General features: G+C 54.9%; 1 protein-coding gene across 1 annotated transcript; it reads right to left on the bottom strand.

Annotated features, from left to right (window-relative positions):
• Positions 1 to 9,500: 9,500 nt before the first annotated feature.
• GRB7 (growth factor receptor bound protein 7) lies at positions 9,501 to 21,489 on the bottom strand. Its single transcript, XM_081109812.1, has 15 exons — positions 20,312 to 21,489; positions 15,477 to 15,633; positions 15,224 to 15,374; positions 14,886 to 15,042; positions 14,637 to 14,758; positions 14,445 to 14,522; positions 13,762 to 13,899; positions 13,315 to 13,425; positions 13,009 to 13,107; positions 12,581 to 12,661; positions 12,359 to 12,475; positions 12,093 to 12,153; positions 11,887 to 11,974; positions 11,688 to 11,781; positions 9,501 to 11,099 (listed from the first exon to the last, which is right to left on the bottom strand). The coding sequence occupies exons 2-15, from the start codon at positions 15,626 to 15,628 to the stop codon at positions 10,953 to 10,955; spliced, it is 1,596 nt and encodes a 531-aa protein (XP_080965938.1). The 5' UTR covers positions 15,629 to 15,633; positions 20,312 to 21,489; the 3' UTR covers positions 9,501 to 10,952.
• Between the last annotated feature and the right edge of the window lie 2,490 nt (positions 21,490 to 23,979).

Raw genomic sequence — 23,979 nt, 5'->3', positions numbered from 1 at the left:
ACATCCTGTTGACTCTTCAGGGGACAAAAGAAAGAATCTGGAAGCAAGGATTAGTAGGAAAGAAAGCTAGGGAAATCAAGCATTTCTGCCAGATTATTGGGAAGTCTTCACTGAAGACACCAACTTTTGCACCCTAAGGTAGTGAAACTAAGGCCCACCCCATCCACCTAGGGACGCTTTCTGTCTATATGACCCTCATTTTCCCTGTGACTAATGGGTTTTCTGAATGACTTCCAAAGGCTGCACTTTCATTGTAACATTCTGAGCCTGGATGGGGGGCACTTCCAGTCCAGATAAAATTTATATGTGGAAGCTCCACATTCTTAAATCTTAGAGTTGAACCAGGTGGTATATAGTAGTTACCACCACATAGGTAAACACTGCCTTCTGTTGGCACTCCTACTGACTAATGACCCCTGCCATCCTCTGCTGGGGATAGCGGAAGAGGGTGAAGGAGAATCTTAGCAAGATACCCAGAGACTCACATCTTTCCCTGATGGACAGGGAAGTCCTAAAGCAGCTTCAGGCAGCACATTTACCTTCTCAGCCACAGCCCCTCTGGACAGGAGCCTAGTAGGTCTCTCTGCTTCATTTCCCACCAGCCCTCTTACAAAGCAGGCCTCCCACCACATACCTAGGAGGCCACAGTCTGAGAAACACCCACCCCCTGAAAAGTTCCCTTGCAGCCAAGATGACATAATTGGGGTGAGGGTGGGAAAGGAAAAGAACTGCCTCCCCAAATGTTTTTTTTTCATTAATTGTGGCCTAGGTATGTCCTACTAGCAGAGAACGAAATGGAAGTGTCTCCTGTTGCCCACCACCACCATCACCAAAAAGACACGTGCTTGGTGCAGAGAAGCCAGCCAATCTTAGGCTTTGTTACCTCTGAGCTGTCCTGACTCAGTTTCTGACTGTCAGTGACAAAACTTCTCACCTTTTAAATGCTTAACATTTTGTTAGGAGGCCCACCTTCATTAAGGCCCAGATATAAAATGACCTCAGACTTCTTTTGCCAAGAGAAAATTTTAAAAACACAAAATTTTACTTGGTTGAAACACTGTATTACCAAAACTCACATCAACATAAAGTTCTTCCAAATAAACTTTATGTCACTATTCTTTTTATCCTTTGCTAAATGTGAGGTTTTAAATGTTTTAAGGGGGAAAGCAGTATTTTTTATATATATCCCAGGGCAGGCAATAAGACCATAATGGAAATGTCAAATGTTAAATCTTTTAAAGTTCTAACTTTTAAAGTACATCTCACTGGGAACAGGTATCTAATGGAGATTTGGAAACTCAGGGACACTCAAGATTTGAGCCCTCAGACATGTCTAAGCTCTTTCACAAAGACTCAGAGTCAAAAAAGAGAAGAACATTTTGTCCTAGAACACAGCATCAGGCTGTGCAGAAGAAGATGTACAGTGATCTCTCTCTCTTGATTTTTATTGAATTTATTGGGGGTGACATTTAATAATGAACTTATATAGATTTCAAGTGTATAATTCCACAATACACCATCTGTATATTGTATTGTTTGTTCACCACCCAAAGTCAGCTCTCTGTCACCACTTATTCCCCTTTACCCTCTTCTACCTCCCCACCCCCTTTCCCTCTGTGTTTATGATACAGAGATACCTATCACTTTTTAAAAATTGGGAACTATTTTTGTGCTCAGACGGTATAGTTCAGAGACTCTCTGTAGGCAGAGTTCAGAAAAGCAGAATAACGGGATTTAAGTGCCTATAAAGACAATTGTGACTTAAAACCAAAGGCTAGACCTGGGTCACCCTAGGAAAAGGACTCTGTTCTCTAAGGCTAAAGGACTGAACGGTTCTGAGAATGATCAGTGAACCGGGTTTGGGGACTGCTGCCTCTAAGCACTTTGGACTCAGAAGGGACATGTTGGCTTTAAACTTGTGTGAGCTCGTAACACAAGACTGTGTATCCAAGCTGTATATAGTCTACCCCACAGGCCACCAATATGGTAAACAAATCTTTGTATGTGGGAGAAACAATGCAAATTTCCTCTAAATGTCATAATAGTGGACTGTCTTTTACTTTGAGATTGAGTTGTTATTTGAAACTATAATGTTAATATTTTGATTAAAAATGTAAGGTCATAATGATATCTACCTCCCAAGGATGTTGTGAGGTTTTATGTAATTTTGTGTATAGGATAATGTTACTTTTTTTTTTTTTAAGGGGCTGGGGGATTATGTTGGATACTTGCAAATTTTTCACTATATGTACCGTATCTGGATTTAAAGACATGGAAAGTATTCCAGGACCATCCTAGGACCATAATAATAATTCACTTGTCAGTGGAGGCAACTGGTCTCTAACAGTTTCCTTTATGTTGTTTTAATGTATAAGAGTAAAGAATGTGTTGGACCAAATTGAGTTAACCACATGCTACAGGTACTTCACGGCATTGCAGCCAGGAAAGTAGAATAGCTTTGCTCCGTCATTGTCCTATAAGCCCTCAGCCATTAATTCCCCAAGCAACTTAGAGTTTCTCCAGATGGCCCTCGCTGTCCATCTCCCCACTGACCCACTCCAGAAAGCCTAGAGAGCTGTCCTGTAATGCCACCACCTTCTCCCGAGCCTGTGCCATGCACCCGTGGGGCCTATTCCATATTCTCAATGCAAGTGCAGCTTTGCTTCTTTCTCCTTATAAAAATAGGGTATATTTTCACATGTCAGGAAAATGGGGCAGCCTTAAACATGACTGATCCCATTGCCTGTGACTCATTTATACAAGGACTCTTCCAGGTTAGCAGACAAGGCCCTTTTCGGTGGGCCGGCTTCTGTGGGTTCACAGAAACCAAATTACTGTGGGTTGCAAAGAATTAGCAGGTCATTTGAAAAGCAGACATCCCTTCACCCAGACTGTGGTTCTCAGGTTCTCAGTCTGAGCTTTGGTGAGGGATTATTTCGGCGGCTGGAAAAACCAGAGCTTATTTTTAATTTCTGATTGCCAAAGCCACCACACGTGTGGTCTGTGGATGACCTTCTGCAGAATGACAGGGGAGGGAGGGAATGTGGTTTGGGGCCCGGTGGTCTTTCCACCAGGAGCGAGGGAGGGAGCCTCGCCGAGCAGTTTGACACAGCCTGTGCTCACAGCAGTCTCATCTGGGTTTCTCAGAAATGCCCCCCCCGCGCCCCCCCCCCCGCCCCCAGCAGTGACCTTCCCTCTTGACTTCTCTTGAGTTTTTCCAGGAGTCCAACCTTTTGGAGCTCGGTAAGGTGCCCTGATCTCCATAAAGTGCTTAGAGCCAGCTTCTGAAATGTAGCAATGCTAACCTTGCCAGAACCATAATGAGTGCATCTTCGCATCAAAACCGACCCTGCTGATCGTTTTCAAAGTTTTATTGTGTTTGATTTTTATACTGAAAAATAAAAAAAATACTGGTGTGTTTAAAATTAGTCGTTGTGCATGCCTGTCATTTGTAGTTGCTGCTGTCAGAAAATGGAAGGCTTCAATCCTGCCTCCAGGAGCATTTCCTAATTTAGGCCCTCTGGCTATAGCTTACCGCCCAAGTACCAAGATGAAAGCATCGCACCAGACGCCGCGCTGAGCTGCCACTGGTACCCTGTCTCCTTAGTGAGGTTCTGGTTCCGCTGGTCCTTGGTTCACTCGGGACCCGAGGCATTTGGGGCCTGGACCTGACAGGATCGATACATTGAGCACAGTGTCTTCAAATTAATTTCAAGACACCACTCTGCCCTCCCTCCCAGCAGGGATGCTTCCTGAAAGATAGGCCAGTCCTGACTTCATCTCTGGGGTTCCAGAAACATCCATGTTGGGAAACTCAAGTTACAGTTGCTGAACCACACTTACACGTAGCCTGTAGACGCCTGGAGGCCCCCACCTGAGGGGCTGGGGAAAGGAAGACCCGCGTAGGGAGTGCACAGGATCCTTCCTGTCTCCATGCCTTCTGTTGTCTCTTAGAAAATGTCAGAAGAGAGTCTGAGAGGTGGTCTGGCTGCTCAGCCTCATCCAACACACCTTCCCTTTCCCTTCTGTGGGAGAGGCAGGAGGAAGCTATGCTGAGGTTCAGGATTAGCAAACACGGGGCCAGGCTGGTGGCGGCCTTCACCGGCTCCACCTTCAGTGCCACCGGACTGTTGGGAGGCTCTGCAGCAGGTTGTCCAGTCTCACCACCAAGGGCAGGGAGAGGGCACTGGCACTGCAGCCCGTCTGTATTGTAACATCAAACACATCCAGAAATGCCCTCTCGGGAGCGGACGCTCAGCCTTGGAGAGAACAGTGGGTGGCTGTCTCCATCCCGCTGCCTCCTCAAAGCAGCAGCCGCTGGGGAGAAAACGGACGACAGGGACACTCAGATCCCCTCTGCCAATGAGGAGCAGAGAGAGATCACAGCTGGCTGGTGCTGAGGTTGGGGCGGAAGGGATTTCCAGCTCAAGGACAGTTTCCTAATTCTTGGGAACTAATTTAATGCTTTAGAGCAGTGGTTCTCAACCTGTGGGTCGTGACCCCTTTGGGAATCGAACCACCCTTTCACAGGGTCGCCTAAGACCATCGGAAAACACATATATCATTACATATTGTTTTTGTGATGAATCACGATGCTCTAATTATGTTCAATTTGTAACAATGAAATTGGGGGTCACCACAACATGAGGAGCTGTATGAAAGGGTCGCGGCATTACGCAGGTTGAGAACCGCTGTGATAGAGGGTGGTGGGCCTGGCAGTGGAGGCCACCCCACACCTGCATCCTCCTCCCTCTCCCCCCACTCAACACAACCAGGCCATTCACAGGCTCCACCTGCAGGCAACTGCCACCGAGGGCAGGAGAAGGAGAAGGACTGTCTCCCCTGCCTCCCACCTCCTAGCACCCAGAGTTTGAGGAAGAGTGGAGGTGAGAGCTCTGGGAAGGCCAGCAAAGCGGAGGGATGGTGGAGGAGTGCATGCAGCCCAGGACAGAAGTTCTGGCTGCAAAGCATTCCTGGGTCAGACAGTTGTTTGCATAAAAGCCAGAAGCCACTGCACCTGGGGTGGGGAGGCCCTCTGGGGAGGTACTCCCTGGCTAGGGGGAGAGGGGGAAGGAAGGTGTCATGGAAAGTCCCTGAAGGACACGGGGTGTTGAATTTGCTGTGGTTTTGTTTTTAACCCTGTCTTGACCTGTGAAGTAGGCAGCTGCCTCCCTTCCCCCCAAATAACAGACCTTACCCCCAAATAACATGAACATACCCAAGGAAAGAGCACGGCAGTGGAAAGAATGGAGGTTAGAGGGTGATGTCAACGGCCCCCCTTCCCTAGGACTGAGGGGGCAGGAAGCCCCAGAGCAGCCTTTTCCCATCACCTCCCTCCCTCACCTCAGCCCTCTGGCCCCCTAGCCCAGAAGAGACAAACCACAGCCCTGGGGCAGCTGATGGCTGGGAACTAGGGGGGCAGATGCCACCTCCTCCCCCAGGCTCATCCTTCCACTGCTTATCCCCATGCCACCCCCACTGGAATTACACTCTCAGCACCTCCACCTCCCTCTCACAGCCCCTAACTGCCCTCCCTAGACCTGTGTGTGTGTGTGTGTGTGTGTGTGTGTGTGTGTGTGTGTGTGTTGCAGGCAGGGTGGGGGGTCGGGGGGCGAAGCAGCCAGAGTCCCTGACTCCAGGAAAGCTCTGAGGTCTCCATAAAGCAAATGACTGCCCGGTGCAGCCTCCAGCTGGGCCGTTTGGACCCCTGGGCTCCTATCCCAGCTCTGCCACCCTCAGGGTACCCTGGGCACTTGGCTTTCCCTCGTTGGGCCCTGATTTCGCCCCCCCCCCCCCCTCTTGTCGGATCTCTCAAGTTGCTTCCGCCTGGGACTCAGCCTGGTCTCAACCCCATGGCTCCAACCAGGCCTTTCCTCCAACCCCAGAAGCAAGAATAGCCGAGAAGGCCTGTTCCCTCTTCCTTCTCTCCCACCCACCCAGGTGGTGCGCTGGAGCTGGGGCGACGGCGGCCGTGGTTTCCCAAGTGGTCGCTTTTTTAGGGGGCCTATGAAATTCCAGGCCTGGCCCCTCGGGGTGCAGCCGACTGGGAGGTGACAGTGGGAAGCTCTGGAGACGGGCACTGAGGTTGGGGGTGAACGCCGGGCCTCCATCCTCTCCCAGGACCTCCTCTTAATTCTGCGTGAACCCCGACACCAGATTCCCAGGCTGGGGTGCCTGTGAGAGGAAAGCTCAGGCTGGGCAGAGGGGGGCAGGGGTGCGGTGCGGTGCGAGGTGGGAGCTGAGGGGGGTGTGAGGGGAGGGGCAGCTGCACTTCTGAGAAACAGCTCGGCATCTCAGCAGCCCGCAGCCTAACCCCCCTGCCTGCGGCTTCACAGCTCCCTCCTTCTGCCGCCCACGCCGCTCGGGGCCTCTCCGGGGGTCGGCAGCCCCCGCGGAGGCGGTGGCAGCTGGGGAGGAGCGACAGCTCGGGGGTCAGCGGCGTGGAACCCATCGGGCGATGGAAAATGGACGGGGCGGGGGCGGGGGGTGCAGGACACCCCGGAGTCAAAACCACCCCCCACTCGGGGTCCCGAGCACTGGACCTCGGCCCGCCCGCGTATCCCCCCTCCACCCCCACCCAGGTACTCTCCCATCACACCCGGCAGGATCCAGAAGTGAAACCGCTCGAGGTCACAGCCCAGCGCCGGCGCTGCGCCCCGCCCCGCCCTTCCGGACACTGCAGCCCTGCAGGATCTCCCAGCGCTCGGCGACTGCAGGGAGGAAGCGGGGGGAGGGGAGGAGTGGGGCCCCGCGGGAGTCTGCAGAGCGGGGCCTTCGCTCCCCGGGGTGCCCGCTGGTAACCACGAGTGGAAACCTCGATGGGCACCGACCTGACACCGGGAGAGGCGCGAACAGCGCTGGCACTTCCCACCGCGGCCGCTGGGTGTCACTGCAGCCGCGCGGCTGAGCCGGCCCGGGCGCGGGTCCCTGGGAGTGTGAGGACCCGAGCCCCCGCGCCGGGCGTTCGCCCCACCGACGCCGCGCCACGAAGCGAGGATGCGGCGCTCAGCCCTCCATCCACCCTCCTGGTCTCTGGAGGCTGCCGCTCAGCCCACAGACTCGCAATGAGCAAACGAACCCCCAGCTCCGCGACGCATGGACTCATGGCCGGGGCGCTACGGGGACCGACGGCGCTGAGCGCCAGACACCGCCCCCCCCCCCAAGCGCGCCCCCTGGCGAAGCGGCCGGGCCTTCCAGTCGCAGAGACGCGGGTGCCTCTGCTGAGAAGGTGCCTGCACTCCACCCCCCGGATCCTGCCCGGCGGCCCAGTGCCCCCCGAGTGGCAGCAACCGCGTGCAGACAGCTGGTTCCAGAGGGAGAGGGGGCCGGAAGGGCGAGCTGCGGGTGCGGATCACACTCCGCACGTGCTTTGGTGCCAGAGCGACTACGGGATGGTCCCGCGCTGCATCCAGGCTCACCATGCCCTCCCACTCTCCAGCTCACCCCTCCGATGTGTAGGACGGGGTGGCTCCGTTCGGGAGAAGGTAACCGAAAGGTGGGGACCTGCATGGGGACTGATGGGTGGAGGTGAGCCAGGGCTGGGGGGACGGAGATAGGTGGAATGCTTTGGAAAACTGGAGTAGTCTGGTAGGAATGCCCACTTCTGCCATCCGAAATGTCGCTCAGGGCGCAGGTTGGGCAGGTGGGTGCAGAGGAACATGCCCGGTTGGCTGTGGCTCCGTGGGGGTGGCGGTGGCCCATCCCATCCCTGCATGCAGGTTCCCCTCCAACTCCAAGGTCATAGGGCCCAGCTCCATTACGGAGACGCTAGCAGGATCCACGTGGTGGCCCTAAAAGTGACATTGGCCTCCCCATCTCCCCCAGTCTCCTGAAAACCACCCCAACATAAACCCATACCATGGAAACGCAGCTACAGCTCAACAGCCCAGGTGCCCAGCAAAGAAAAACCTGTCCCGCCCTAACCGGTTTGGCTCAGTGGATAGAGCGACGGCCTGCGGACTGAAGGGTCCCGGGTTCGATTCCGGTCAAGGGCACAGGCCGGGGTTCGGGCTCAATCCCCAGTAGGGGGCGTGCAGGAGGCAGCTGATCAATGATTCTCTTCATTGATGTTTCTAACTCTACCACTCCCTTCCTCTCTTCCTTATAAAATTAAAAAATATATAAAAAATAAAATCTGGCCCTAACCGGATAGAGCAGCAGTCTGCAGACTGAAGGGTCCCGAGTTCAATTCCGGTCAAAGGCATGTACCTTGGTTGTGAGCACATCCCCAGTAGGGGGTGTGCAAGAGGCAGCTGATGGATGTTTCTATCTCATTGATGTTTCTAACTCTCTATCCCTCTCCCTTCCTCTCTGTAAGAAATCAATAAAATATATTTTAAAAATAAATAAATAAACCTTCCTTGGGGGCGCCACAATCCATCGTTCAAAGCCCATGGATTGACTGGCGGCCTCATTAGGGCAGGTAGTGGACAACCCTTCTCAGCCCAGACACTCCTTCCTGTACGGAGATTCTCCATTAAACATGTATATAATAATCAAATTTTCAAGCTTAGAGAAGAATTTAATGACTCCCTGTGTACCCTTTAAGCAGCTTTAATCCAACATCAATTCATAACCAACCAATGACTATACCCACACCCTCTCCCCTAACCTCTGGGTTATTTTAAAAACAAAGCTGAGCCCAGCCAGTGTGGCTCAGTGGTTGAACATTAACCCTTGAACCAGGAGGTCACGGGTTTTTTGTGTGTTTTTTATTAGGAGGCCACGTTTTGATTCCGATCAGGGCACATGCCAGGGTTGCAGGCTCGATCCCCAGTAGAGGGCGTGCAGGAGGCAGCTGATCAATGATTATCTCTCATCATTGATGTTTCTATCTCTCCCTTCCTCCGAAATCAATTAAAAATATATACATACATATTTTTTAAAGCAGAGATATCACTTCACCAATAAATACTCCAGAATGCATTTCTTAAAGACTTTTTAAAAAGCATAACCACAATACTATTATCACACTTTCAAAAATTAACTAATTCCTTAATATCACCAAATATCTCAGAGTTCAAATTTCCCCTAATTGCTCATAAATGGGTTTTTTTTTTTTGGTTGGGTTTTTCTTCTTCTTCTTCTTTTTTTTTTTTTGCAGTTAACTAGTTTGGATTTGAATCAAATAAGGTCAATGCATTATATCTGGTTGGTGTATGTCTAAATTTCTTGAAAACTAGATTCCCCATCTTTTCTTGAAATATGTTTTGTTGTTGAAGAAACGGGGCTGTGTGTTCTGATGTTTCCCAGTCTGGATTTTGATCATCGCGTCTCCATGTGTCATCTCGAATGTTCCTGTTCCCTGAATTTCCGATAAACCAGTCCAGTGATTTTCAACCTATTTCACCACTTGGCTCATATAAACTAATGACTAAAATTCTGTGGCACGCCAACAAATATATGTTTTGCTGACCTGACCAAAAAAATAGGTATAATTTTGATTCATTCACACAGGACGGTTATTGTTGTGTTGGCTGTTGCTTTTTTTTTTTTTTTTACAATCTAAGGGAAAAGAGGTCATGCCTGCTTTAGAAATTCTTGCAGCACACCGGCTGAAAACTGCCAAACTAATTGTTGGATCCAGATTTAGATTTGATTCCTTGGCAAAAATAACACCTAGTTGGCCCTAGCTGGTTTGGCTCAGTGGAACGAGTGTTGGCCTGTGGACTGAAGAGTTACGGGTTCAGTTCCAGCCAAGGGCACATGCCTGGATTAGGGGCTCAATCCCCAGTGGGGGGCGTGCAGGAGGCAGCCGGTCAATGATTCTCTCTCATCATTGATGTTTCTATCTCTCTCTCCCTTTCCCTTCCTCTCTGAAATCAATAAAACTATATATATTTTAAAAAGAGCCAAAATCATTAAAATTCTTAAACAGAAGTCTTCAGACAAAATAAATAAATAAAATAAAGGCCGGCATGGGCAGTGAGCGGAGACCTGACCCTGCAGGGTCTGTCTGGGTGTAGGGGCAGGCGCAGGGGAGTGAGCAGATTTCTATGTTGAAAAGATCACTCTGGATGTTGAAACCAGGTTGGAGAGGGAAGCGAGGCTCAGAGGGCTGAGCGCTGGAGGATTCCATAAAGGCTTTCTGGAAGGGCCAGAACTATTAGGACGGTAAGCAGATCTAGGGTTGGAGAGGAGAGAGGGGGGTTGGCAGTGGGGGTGGGTACTGGAGCCGTTCTGTGACTTGGTGGTGGACATACACCTGGGTGTTGATCAGGACCAGTCAGCGCAGGACTTGTAGAGGATGGGGATGCTGTCTGACTCATCTCCACAGCCCAGGCCCATTGGAGTTACCTCCCTAGATGTAGGCCCTACTGGGAAATCTTATCTGGATGACAGTCCCTTGTCCACTCATTCATTCAACAAGCAATGATTGGGCACCCTCTATGGGTCAGGCTCCATGCTGGGCACCGGGGGCTCTCAGATGACCAAGACCACGGCCCTGCCCTCAGAAACATCCCGGCTGGCCAGTAAGGGGCATCTATCCATCTGACACATTCACCAAGGCCTGGTGCACACCTCTCCTGCCCCCCTTCTCAACCCCAGCGAGCCAGGTCTTGCCAGACTGAACTCACAGGTGTATCCAAAAATAACCTTTATTGTAAGGAGTATAAAACAGATCAACTGGCCTCAGTCTGTACAATGTGTGGGGCATCAGACCACCTGGGCTACCCCCATTTCTCCCATAATGCCTTGCCCCAGAGTCGTGCCCAGAAAGGAGCTCCCTGAAGGGGAGAGGGCCACCCCAAGTGCCTTCCCTTGAGAAGAGGGATTAAGGGTGAACTGGGGGGATGGGGAGGGGGACCACTTTCTGCCTCAGTGAAGCAAAGGAGCAGAGGAGAAAACTGGATTGGGGGGAGCCTTCCACTCGTTCTCGATCCTGTCCCTGCCCTCTGACCCTCCGAGTCCCCCCTAGGAGCCCGGGGCTGAGACACGGGCCCGCCGCCCGGTCAGAGGGCCACGCGGGTGCAGCAGTGGCGCAGCAGGCAGGGCAGGATGCCGCGGTTCAGCTGGTGGAACTCCACGAGCTGCAGCAGGTCGGTGAAGCGCGTCTGGCCCTCGTCCATGCTGAAGTACAGGCGGCCCTCCTCCTCGCTCTGGGGCAGAGCCAGGGGGTGGGCGGTCAGGGGGGAGCATGAGCCTGAGGGGCTCCCTCCTGGGCCAGGCCCGAGGTCCCCACGGCTTGTGCAGGGAGAAAGGAGAGAGCAGGAGACCCCAGACACGCTGGGGACCAGGAGGGGAGGGTGGAGGCGACAGGCTGCCAGGAGCCCCATGTCTCCACTGCGGGCATCGAGGGCAGCGGTCGCCAACCTTTCGGACCTCACGGACCACCAGCTGGCAACCGATGATCTAGGGCAGTGGTTCTCAACCTTCCTAATGTCTCGACCCTTTTATACAGTTCCTCATGTTGTGGTGACCCCCAACCATAAAATTATTTTCGTTGCTGCTTCATCACTGTAACTTTGCTACTGTTATGAATCGTCATGTAAATATCTGATATGCAGGATGTATTTTCATTGTTACAAGTTAAACATAATTAAAGCATAGTGATTCATCACAAAAACAGTATGTAATGATATATGTGTTTTCCAATGGTCTTAGGCGACCCCTGTGAAAGGGTCGTTCAACTGCTAAAGGGGTCGAGACCCACAGGTTGAGAACCGCTGAGCTAGGGGCTGACTCACCGGCAGGATAAGATAATGCTTGACTTTCTGCAGATGGCACAGAGACAGGACAAAGCCCTGTGGGTTCCGCTGGCTGTCCCGCACCAGGAACAGTCTGCCAGGAGACAGGGCCACGTCAGCCGAGGACACCGGGCTGCTGCCTTCACTTGGGGTCTCCCTTACCCCTGGGCCTGCTGCCCTGCCCAGCCCTGCCCCTTACCCGTCTACCAGGCCTTGCTGGGAGATGAGCCGCTGGCTGTCCTCGCGGGAAATCCGTCCATGGAACCAGGGTTGGGTTCGGTGGATGGCTGGGGTGAGAGGCAGACAGGTGGGCAGTCACTCTGAGGGGATCCTCCTACTAACCACCGCCCCGCCATGAGTGTGCAGAGACGCCCCCAGCCCCAGGGAGGCTGCGCCCTCACCCACCTGCACTGAGGCTGGTGCTGGAGCACGGGGTGGGCAGGCTGAAACGGTGGTTCGTCTTCTTCTGCAGAACAGAGGGGACACAAGGGTCGGGGGTGGCAGGGCCTGGCTGGGGTATCGACCGCCCCGAAGAATGTAGAGCCCCTTTCTGCACCTGGGGGCCTCCCCTCATCCCTCCCCCTCCCCCTCCCCCTCCCCCTCCCCTTCCATGGAAACCCATATGGAGACGTTCCCTAGGACAAACATGCAGGTGAGTGCAGGCGCCTCACCCGCCAGGCGTGGGCCTCCTCCAGGGCGACGCTCAGAGCCTCCTGGGGGTTCTCGATGATGCGCCCCGTGTGGCCAGAGAAGTCCATCGCCACCAGGGTGTTGTCTGAGACACTCCTCTGCGCGCGGGACAGAATGGGAGGGGAGCGGTCAGAACAGGACCCCAGAGTCCCCGGAACAGGGTCTAGGTACCCACCCCAACTCACGCCCCTGTGTACACTCACCAAGGGTGGGGACCCCACACAAGACGGGCGCAGGTGGCGAGACTGTGCCTGCTGATAATTCTTATACAGCTGCACCCCATACTGGGGTGTGGAGAGAGAAAGAGGGCCCGAGGTCAAGCAGGTGCCGGGGTGCGGGCCGTGACACCCCCCCAGACAGGCCCCCCCAGGAGCAGGGCTGTGTCTGCCCCGGGACCAGGGGTGCGGGCCATGACACCCCCCAGACAGGCCCCCCCAGGAGCAGGGCTGTGTCTGACCCGGGACCAGGAGTGTGCTGAAGCCAGAGCGGGGACTCCAGCCTTGGACCCGGGATCCGAGAGCAGAATGACGCCCCTCTTTCTGGAGACCTCCTGCGGGCAGAGCTATCACTCCTCCCTGTGCTGAGGGTCCCGAGGGCGGGGCCAGCCCCCATGCTGCTCCTGGGGCCTCACCTTGAAGAGGCGGAAGGCGGATAACCAGCAGGTGCGGCTCTGCTCGTCCTCACTGCAGAAGATGCTCAGCCCCTTGTGGCCATTGCGAAGCTTGTTGGGCTGCGGGGAAGGAAGCTGGCTGATTCATTATCTGCCTTTAGGTCCTGACCTCCGATTCCTGTCTGTCTCCTGTCTCCGTGGGGCAGGGGCAGGGGCAGGCGCAGGGAGAGGAGCCTGGGTGTCCCAGACAGAACTCAGAAGCCCCAGGTAGGATCCCGGGGGGCTGAGCAGTTCCCACTCTCTCCCAGGCCAGGCCCGGGCCCTCACCTTGATACAGAAGCCGAAGTCCGTGGGCATCCCGTACAGCTTGCGGCCCTGAGTCACCACATACGCATTGGACTCGTTTACATCTGCTAAGTACTGCAGGTGCCTCGGATCCTGCTCAGCACAGGTGAGAAGAGCTTGGTACAGGCAGGCTCTATCCCCCAGTTACTGCCCAACCAAGCCAGCTGAGGAAATATCGGGGCGGGGGGGTGGGGGGCACGGGGGCGGAGAAGTGCCCCAGCTCACACAGCAAATCGAAATAGAGGCAGCACTCGAACTCAGTCCCCCTGCCTTCCCCACTGCTACCTCCTGGGGCAGGTAAGCTGGGCAGGAGGGAGGAGCAGCCGAGGGTCTCAGGGCCCAAGGGGAGAAAGGTCCAGGAGTTCCAACGGGGAAGAGGCGACACCTAGCAGGGCCCGGATGGGGTTTCAGAGGGGCTGGGACTGTCACCTTGGAGGTGCCCTTGGTGGAGTAATAGAGGCCAGACCGGCGCAGGAAGCAGAAGAAGCGCTTCCAAAGCTTCCGTCCTGAGCCCCGCAGCTGCAGGAAGCCCTGGATCTCTGGGAAGCTGCCCGCATTCAGGAAGTTCTGCGGCCAGAGGAGAGCAAGAGGGTGAGAGGCCGCCCCAGCCGTGTGGCTCAGTGGATAGAGCGCCGGCCTGCGGGCTGAAGGATCCCGGGTTCGATTCCAGTCAAGGGCACAAGCCCGGGTTGCTGGATCCCCAGTAGGGGGCGTGCAGGAGGCAGCGATCAATGATTCTCGTCATTGATGTTTCTATCTCTCTCTCCCTCTCCCTTCTCTGAAATCAATACAAATAAATCAAATAAAAATATATTAAAAGAAAAAAGGGGGTGAGAGGCGTAGAGGGGGCCACACACTCACACAGAAAACACGCAGCACGCAGGCACTGCCCCTTCCCAGGACCTGCCCTTAGGAAAGGAGCGGCTCCACATGCATTTATTTTCCCCGTTTAACAGATGAAGCAACGAATGCTCTCGCAGGGAAAAGACACGTCCCCTCGGTTCTCTCCACCCCACGGAGGGAGGCACAAGGCTTCAGGGCCGAGAGGCAGCGGGGGGGGGGGGGCCGGGGGGGGGGGGCCGGGGGAGCCGTGACGATGTGAGTTCCCTCACCTGGATGAGGTCTTCATGCGATAAGCCCGTCGGTGCATCCAGACAGCTGGAGACCATCTTCTCTGGGAACAGGGAGTGCTGGGCAGACGGGAGTCCAGAGTCACCGACTGAGGGCCCAGGTCAGGGATCAGGGTGTCCCATTGCCCGGAATCCCCCCCCCCACCCCCCCGCCCCGCACACACACACACTCACTGGGGAGCTCTTGAACAGTTCGTACTTGGCGAAGTTCTTCCGGAAGACAAAGCGGCTGTCTGCGCCGATTGGCCATGCAGCTTGTACTTCCACTACTGACTCATGGTCCTCCAAGACCCGCTCTGGGGTCAAGGGCAAAATGCAGGGGTCAGCGGAGATCAGCCCAGACCTCAGGGATGAGCCGTCTGCTTAGCCCAAGGTGTGAAGCATTGCCTCCGGGCCCAGGCAGCCCCTTGCACCCCAACTCACCCAGTGCTAGATGGGGGTGGCACTCCACCAGCCCCCAGTTCTCATCACTGAGGGCGTGAGCTCGCTGCACCAGCATTTCACACACGTAGCGTGCGGTGGCGCCCGCCGCCACCTCCACGGACCGGCAGGCCCCGTCTTCGCTATACACCTTTACTACCTGCACCCCAGGAATTGCAGATGACTTGAGGGAGAGCAAAGGGTGGTTCTTCCCCGCCCCCCCCCCACCTGCTATACCCTCAGGGACCCCTGAGCAAATGCCCCCGCCTCCAAGTGGCGCTGTCCCCCTCCCAGGCCCAGAGCCCTCCCAGGGCCCGGCCTTCTCTCCCAGGACAACTCACATGGGGGCAGCTGGTGTCTCGAGGGAGCAGCCCCCTTGCACTGGAGAGCCCCCCAGCAATGGGCGTTTGTGAAGGGGGACTACACAGCTCAGGGAAAGGGTTGGGGATGGAGGGCAGAGAGGTTGTCCGCAGCTCCTCCTCTCGAAGTTTCCTGTGTGGGTTGGGGAAGCGTTGACTTCAAGCTTCTGTTGTCTTTCCCAGGGCTGACCGCGCCCCTCCCCCAGCCCTCGTCAGCCCCATCACCCCGTTGCACCTGCTGGTCGGGATGGACAAAGGCTGGGACCTCTTCACCTCCCCAGCAAGGGGGGCATCGGGCGGCGGGGGAGTCCCCGGCGGGGTCCCCGGGGCTGGGTACAGGTCTTCTGGGGAGCTGCTGTGATGCGGTGGGGACAGGCCCAGCTCCATGGCATCTGAGGGAGAAGAGGGGTCCGAATGCAGCCTCCCTTGTGCCTGGTCCTGGGGAGAGGGGCCAAGGGGACCCGACCTCCTGACGTCCCGCAGCGGTCAGGTGCCCTTGGCTTTTACCCGGCACCTCACTGCTCCCCCGCTACCTGGAGTTTTCCTGGAGCCTTTGGGGAAAGAGTGAGCCCGTTTTGCAAAAGAGGACACTAAGTCCTGAGAAGCAAACATGTTGTTGTTGTTAATCCTCACCCAAGGATATACGTTTTGTAAATGTTTTTCAAAATACATATTTTTTATTGATTTTATAGAGGAAGGGAGAGGGACAGAGAGACAGGAACATCGATGATGAGAGAGATAGAGCCTGCAACCCAGCGTGTGCCCAGACTGGGAAGCGAACCATGACCTTCTGGTTCATCGGTCAACGCTCAACCACTGAGCCACGCCGGCAGGGCTAAAATATGTGTTGTTGTTTTTATTTGTTTTTAGAGAGAGAGGAAGGGAGAAACACTGATGAGAGAGAAACCCTGGCTCCATCAGCTGCCTCCTGCACGCTCCCTACTGGGGATCAGGCCTGCAATCCCGGCTTGTGCCCCCAGTGGGAATTAAAAGGTCAACCTCTTGGTGCCTGGGTTTAGGCTCCACCACTGAGCCACACTGGCTGGGCCCGAGGATGTTTTTTCCATTAATTTTTAGAGAGAGTGGGAGGAAGGAAGGGAGGGAGGAGGGGAGAGAGAGAGAGAAACATCGATGTGAGAAAGACACATAGATTGGTTGCTCCTGCACACACCCAACTGGAGTTGGGATCGAACCAGCAACCCAGGTTCGTGCCCTTGACCTGGAATCCTTGGCCCTTCGGTGCCTGGGCTGACACTCTAACCACTGAGCACACCAGCCAGGGTGAGAAGGGGACATTCTTGCTCCCACCACAGGTGAGCCAGGGAGTAGAAGCCAGTGTTGGGACTGCTAGTCCAGTGCCCTTCCTTTCACCCCAAGTTGCCCAGGGGAAGAGCTAAGAGGGTCACCCCAACACAGCCAAGGCGCAGCAATAGATGCCACGACCCACAGACTGTCTTGGGCTCAAGCTCTCAGCGTCAGGCCAAAGGGTCACCTCTCGGCCTCCGGAGTGTGGGGCACTCACTCCTCTGGGCTCTGCGCTGGGTTTTTGTTCAGCTGCCAGACCTGGCTGCCAGAGCCTGTTGTGGCAACGCATGCCCAAGTGCTGAGTGATGCACAGAGGGGAGAAGGAGGTGGGGAAGGACAGGAACCAGGAAGGCAGGAGGCAGGCTCAGTTGTGGTGGGAAAAGGAGACCTTCGCCCCAGTAGCTCCCAAACCTGTGTGCCCTCCCCAGGCCCTTCCTCCTGCCCAATTTTCTTGAAGTTCTGATGCTAGAGCTACCGCCTCTGAGAAGCCTTCCTGAAATTTCCACATCAAGTCCAAAGGGCTCCCAGGGCACTGTACTGGCCTCCGTGACAATTACTGTGCTCCTGTCTTATCCACCCCGCGGTCTCCTCGGCAGGCCAGGGTTTTCCCCACATCTTAGCACCCACAGGTGCATGGGAACCCAGGACAGGTAAGCGTAGGAGAAATGGGGCAAAGATGCCCACTGTGGGGCAGAGGTAGTGCAGGCCCCTCCTCCACAGGAACCAAGACCCCCTTGGCTGGTTGAGACCTGGGAGGACCTGGAAGACCTCACTAATTCCAGCCCCCTGCCCACTCTCTGGATCTCAGACCAGGGTTGTTAGGCTGCCTTGGGCACCTGGGATTGACCCCCATCCCCGTCCCCCAAGGATGTGGCAGGCCCCTGGCCCTTAAGTGAGAGAATGAGGGGACTTGGGGGACAGGTGAGTCAAGGTGGGGCGGAGCAGCACTGCCTGGGGCTCTCCATTCAACCTTGACTCATCTGTACAACTTCCTGGCTTAGGAGAAACACAAACAACCCTGCCTCTACCCACCACCCACCCTCTACTCCCGCCCCCAACCTACCAGCTTGGGAGGAATGGGAGGCTCAGGATAGGGAACAAGATGGGGGAGGAAGAGGATGCAGGGCCTGAGGCTCCTTTGACATCATCTCCTCCTTCCCTACCCTTGGCCTGCCTCCACTCCCCCAGTCCAGGTGGGACCTGTAATCCCTAGGTAAGCAGTCCAGTACCTATCACCCAGCCAGGAGCCCCCTCACCCAGGAAAGAGAGAAGAAAAGCCTGGCCTGGATTCAGGGGCCCATCTGGAGTGGAGCCAACCTCCCAGTGGTGCACCTCCCTCGCCCAAAGAAACCTCAAAATGCTCCCTCCCTTGTCTGGGACCTCCCGGGCTTTCATCCTGCCGCTGCAGCCCACCTCTAGCACCCAGGACTCAGCAGGTCCAGGAGACTCCTCCCCATCGCCCTTGTGGGGTGAAGGTCCTCCAAACACATTGTCCTAGTGTCCTGGCCAGAGGTGTACCCCAGGACCAGGAGGGAAAAGTCAAGACACCCCAGCGGACAGACAGGCAGGTTAGGAAAGGCCCAGGGGAGAGACAGGGAGGGGCTTAGGGTCTTGCTGGAAGGGGAAGACACACCCACCATCACCATCAACAAACACCAGTATTTCAACACCAAAACACAATTTCACCACCACCACCACCACCCCTAGCTAACATCTGTCAAACAGCCCTGGTAGCTTCATGCCAGGGAGGACTAGGGAGAGGGGCTGAGAGGGGCGGACCCTCTTAGCTCTTCCCCTGGGCAACTTGGAGCTGTTCCCAGGAAGGCAGAGACCAATGGTGGGGTGGTCTGGGTCCTCCCCCAAAACAGATTCCGGTCAAGGGCACATGCCGGGGTTGTGGGCTCGATCCCCAGTAGGGCGCGTGCAGGAGGCAGCCAATCAATGATTCTCATCACTGATGTTTCTATCTCCCTCTCCCTTCCTCTCTGAAATCAATAAAAGTATATTAAAAATAAATCAAGTTTTCAAACTGGGGCCCTCGGAAATTCGCGTGTTTAAGAAACCGAACTCCCAAATCAATTTGACCCCTCAAGGCTGCACGTCCCAGCGGCGGCTCCCCCAGCGCCTCCCGCCCGGTGGCTCCGGCCCCACCCTCCTCCCCGCCCTCCGTGCCTCCTTGTTTACTTCCTGAATCTTGCCCCACCTGGCAGGCCCCAAGGTGCGGAGGGTGGCAGGGCCCTTTGTTTGGGGCCGATAAACAACAGGCCACCGTCCGGCTTCCCAGGTGGGGGCGGGGCTCACCGGGCAGAGGCCTGGGCTGCGGGTCTGGGCGCGGCGGGAAGACCCAGGTGTTGTCCGGTATCCACGCCCCGCCCCCGTCGGGATGGATTGTAGGGGGAAGGCTTAATCTTTGGGGGTGCTCTTGGGGTGCAGGGCCCAGGTGAGGAGGCTGTAAACCCCTTTGTGACCCGGAGTTGGGGGGAGGGACCGGGACCTGAGGCCCCGCCCACTCCCTCGCTTAGAGAGAGAAAAAAAGCACCCAATGGGAAGGGGGCAGCTCTTTTAAAGTTTAATTTGGGAAGAATGCTACAGGGTCCGGGGAGTTAATCATTACAGGCCGCTTGCCTTCCAGAAGGGCCCCCGGCAGGGGACCAGCGGGGAGAGCAGAGTCCAGGGTGGGCAGACCAAGAAGGGGCCTCTGGAGAGGCGGTAGGGTTGGGACGCCTGCCAACGGCGGACAGGTGCATTCTCCATCCCCGCAGTGCCAGGGCCACCCGGACCCGGACCCAGACCCGGACCCGGCTCTTTCTCCAGCAGCTCAGTCATCCCAGACCATCTCCCCCTTCCACCCCTCCCCCTCCGCCCAGGACACACCCTCCGCAGGCCGCGTGCGCTGCAGACCACCCACTGCGAAGCCCCCTGCGTCCTGAGCCCGGAGCCCCCCCGCCCCGGCCTGCCCCGTCCCCGCCTGCCCATCGAGGGCAGGACTGTGGTCCTGAGCGGAGAGATACAATCATCCAGAACCCCGCTCTTAGACTGCCCCCCAAACAGACGGGAGGGTGCCCCCGGCCCGCCGTGGAGGCGTTGGTCTTTGATAAACTTGGGGAACCTCAAACTGGGGTAAAACCAGGCTGGACCCGGAGCGACTCCCGGCAGCTGGCTCGGGATTCAGCCCCCCTCCCAGCTCGCCTTCCGGGAATGGGGAGGGGCTAGTTTCAGCGGGAAAGCGCGTCCCCGAAAGGGAAGGATCTGAGCGCTGGCTTCCCCGCTCCCGTCGCCTCGTCCGTCCAGGGAGCGCGGGGTGGGTGCCCACAGGGCGGGCGGGCAGATGAGAACGGGGCGAGTCTGGGGGCAGGTGGTGAGGAGGGGGCGGGATGAGAAACTCGAGGGAAAGAGCCAGTGAGGCCGCCGGGTAGCTCGGCAGGAGGCCGAATCTCTCCACCTGGACCCCGGACCTGCCGGGGCTCCGCACCCCCAAGACCAAACGCCCGCTTCGGCCCTTACCTGGACCTTGCGCACAGGTACACCTGGCTGGGGCCGCGGGTTCGGGAGGGAGGCGCCAGGCCCTGAACTACCTGTCCCCCTCCTGCCCCCGCCCTCGGCCTGACATCACTGAGTGGGGGAAGGGGGAGCCCGTCGGCGGCTCAGCCGCTCACCTGGGCAGCCAGCCAGCCCGTGGCCCTGAGACCAGCACAGCCTGGGGCCCCGGTGCGTCTGGGGGGGCGAGCGCAGGTTGTCATCTGGGACCGATCTCGGTCCCCTTACCTGGAGAAGCCTCAGCAGGAGTCGTGGGACTCAGGGTCCGAAATCCGGCTCCGTCTAGGGGCCCTAGGGACCTGGTCTTGGTTGCAAATCCACTCCCTCTTCTCTACAGGTGGTAGCAGGGTGTCCCCACGTCGGAGGTAGAAGTCGGGGTTGGTGGAGCGTGAGCAGCCCCGTGTGTACCCGCTTCTGGCCCAAGGAAACTAAAATTTGTTGTGCAGGTGGAGGCGGGGCCTGGAAAGGGGCCTGGGAGGAGGAAGCACCCGAGGGGCGGGGACTCCCTGAAACTCGACGCCGGCTGGGATTGTTGTTGTCCTTTTCGGCCTGGCAGCAGGTGCCAGGGAAGAGGCGGAGACAGTCGACCTGAACCGCCTCCAGAGCGAAGATCTCGAGCCCTCGTCGCCTGTAAGGGAGAAGCTGGGGGCGGGAAAGTAGGGGGAAGCGGCCCCGCCCACTCCTCCCCTTGTCCCTTCTCCAAACCTGTTCATTGGCCAAGCCGGGCGGCTATCGGTTCCACCCCCTGGGGCAAAGGGCACTCTGCGAAAGAGGGAAGCCTGCCCCTTGACCTCCGGCCAGTCTAGTTACCCAAGCTGCATCCTGGCTCCCCAGAGGCACCCAGAGTGTGTCCTTCCTTCTAAGCAAAGTCCAGAGACTCCGCTTCTCCTTCTGAAATGGAAGGGGTAAGTCAGGATGTCTTGGTGGGAGGAGTGATCTAGGCAAAGCTCTGGCCAGGTGCCCGGGGACGCGGGAGAGCCCTCCCTCTAGCTCTCTCCTGCAGCACTAGGCAAACACTGGGGCTGGAGGAGGATCTGGGAAGCTGAGATCAAAGGCAGCGGCCACCTCCCCGCCAGAAGTGGGTAATGGTTGGGTAAACAAACAATCCACAAGGTGATAAGAGGTCTGCCATGAGAAATGGCTCCAGCCTCAACTTTCTCCAAACCAGATTTTTCTATGAAAAACCAGTAAATGAGTGAACTAAGCAAAGAAGTGGGGGGGGGGGGGGGGGGGCGCGAGGTCACCTGGGCCTCGGGGCAGCTGTGCAAAGCACAGTGGACAGTTCACTCAATGATTCCTTCATTCATGCAGCTGGTATTTGTTAAGTACCTACTATATGCTAACCCCATGCTTGGTACTGGGGAATCCAGCCGTGAGCAACAAAAACAAACCCCACCCTTGTCCTCAAACAGCCCAGGCAGGGAGACTGATGTTAATCAAAGGATCATACAAACAATAAGAAATGATAGGTGACAACTATGCTGGGAGAATGACTCACCTAGGGAGTCAGGGAAGTCTTCTCCATGGAAGTGACAACTGAGCAGAGGGGAGGCTGTGTGGGGCAGGAAAGTGGGGTGGAAGGTAGGGGGAAAGGCAAGTGCTTTGGACTCAGTTGTACTTTTCCCAGTGTGGCCTGTGACCGCCTGCCTCCACATCTCCCTAGCCTTGTGCAAAAAACAGATCCCTGTGCTCCCCCCCCCCCCGCCCCCCCCCACTGAACCTGTCTCTGGGGCCAAGATAGGAATGTATGGTATTGACAAGCCCTCAGGTGGTTGTTCTGTAAACCTGGTTTAAGAGCCACCCATCCTGTCTGTCCAGACCGGCAGGTACTGTGGACAGAGGCCAGACCCTGCAAGGTCTATCTGGGCTTACGTAGAGGCACCGAGGAACAGGCCCGTTTCTATTCTGGAAAGTTCACTCTGGATGTTGAAGGATAGGTTGGCGAGGGAAGTCAGACTCAGAGGGCTGAGTGCTGCAAGATTCCACGTATATGGATTTCTGGAGGGAGTGGAACTATAAAGACAGAAAACAGATCTGGGTTTGGGGAAGGCGGAGAGGGGTTGACAGTAGGGGCACAGGGACTTACGGAAGGTGATGGATTGTTGTGTATCTTGGTCATGATGATGGATATACAACTGTGTCAGGACTCACGTACACTCAAGAGGGTGAATTTTACTGTGTAGAAATTGTATCTGAATTTTTAAATAAAAAAAGAAACAAGAAAAAATAGATTCATAGCTCAATGAAACAGAATCAAGAGTCCAAATATAAACTCTTACATTTCTGGTCAATCGATTTTTGACAAAGGATCCAAAGCCATTCAATGTGGGAAAGGATAATCTTTTCAATAAATACTTCTGGGACAGTTGAATATCCACATGCAAAGGATGAATCTAGATCCTGACCTCACACAAGGCACACAAATTAATTCAAAATAGATCGACCTAAATGTAAGAGCTAAAACCAAAAAACTTCTAGAAGAAACCATGGGAGAAAATCTTTATGACTTTGTATCTCAAATACAACAGCAAAAGCACAGGTGACAAGTGAAAAAATTGATAAATTAGGCTTCATCAAAATTTTAAATTTTTTGCCCTTCAACAGACACCACTAAGAAAATACACACACACACACACACACACACACACACACACACACACTCCTTGTCAAACACTGGGAGTAAATATAGCTGATTAGGGACTTTGTATCCAGAATATATAAAGAACTCTTACAAATCAATAATAGACAAACAACCCAATTAAAAATGGGCAAAATATTTGAGTAGATGTTTTTCCAGATAAGATATATGAGTGGCTAGTAAAGTTGCTCTTGTAAAGATGCTCAACATCATTCGTCATTAGGTTAATGCCAATTAAAGCCACAATGTGCCCTGGCCAGTTTTACCCAGTGGATAGAGTATCAGCCTGTGGACTGAAGGGTCCCGGTTAGATTCTGGTCAAGGGCATGTACCTGGGTTGCAGGCTCAATCCCCGGGCCCCAACAGGGCCCTTGTGGGAGGCAATATGTCTCTCGCATATCAATGTTTCTCTCTCTGTCTCTCTAAAAATCAATGGAAAAATATCCTCAAGTGAGGATTAACAACAGCAAAATCCCACAATGATATACCACCTCACACTCATCAGAATGACTATAATCAAAGGGACAGATAAGTGTTGACAAAGATACGGGGGAAGCAAATCCTTATATATTGCTGGTGGGAATGTAAAATGGGACAGCCACTTTGAAAAACAGTTTGTCAGTTTCTTAAAAAGTTAAACATAAACTTACCATGCACTCCAGCAACTCAATTCCTAGAATCTACCCAAGAGAAATGAAGACATGTACCAAGACAGTTACATGAACATTCATAGCAGCATTATTCCAAATAGCCAAAAACTGGACTTTCAGATGTCCATCAATTAGAATACATAAAATGGGATACCAAGCTACAAAAAGGAGCAAACTGCTGGTACAGGCTACAGCGTGGATGAACCTCAAAACCTTTACACTGAATGAAAGAAGCCAGAAGCGAAAGACCACATATTTTATCGTCCCATGTAATATACGAAATGTCCAGAAAAGGCAAGTTTATAGACAGAAAGCAGGTCCGTGGTTGCCGAGGACAGCAAGCAGGCAAGAGGGACCTTCTGAGGTTGACGGAAATGTTCTGTGATTGGATTGCAGCCATGGGTACACAAGTCTGTATGTCATTGTTTTAAAACGAATGGTTTAAAGAAATGCTAGAGTGGGTGACCTGTTAGTATATTATGGCGGGCCGCCAGCGAGGCAAGAGGCAGGGAGACCTTCTTCCCAGCCTCCATTTCTAGAGTCGCAAAATGGGAATAATGGTGCCAGCCTGCAGTAAGGCTGGGACGACAGGGGAGGTGCAGGGACTT

Source organism: Myotis nattereri (assembly GCF_964212035.1).
Source record: "Myotis nattereri genome assembly, chromosome: 16".
In the NCBI taxonomy this organism is placed as follows: Eukaryota; Metazoa; Chordata; class Mammalia; order Chiroptera; family Vespertilionidae; genus Myotis; species Myotis nattereri.
The sequence above is the reverse complement of the archived record's forward strand: the minus strand, read 5'-3'. Positions and strand labels throughout refer to the sequence as shown.

Excerpts from the sequence above, each read along its gene's own strand:
- GRB7 (XM_081109812.1), bottom strand. The coding sequence starts at position 15,628 with ATGGAGCTGGGCCTGTCCCCACCGCATCACAGCAGCTCCCCAGAAGAC. Across the intron at positions 14,523-14,636 it reads AACTGTTCAAGAGCTCCCCA|CACTCCCTGTTCCCAGAGAA; the intron begins GTGAGTGTGTGT and ends CCGTCTGCCCAG. Across the intron at positions 13,900-14,444 it reads CGCATGAAGACCTCATCCAG|AACTTCCTGAATGCGGGCAG; the intron begins GTGAGGGAACTC and ends CTCTGGCCGCAG.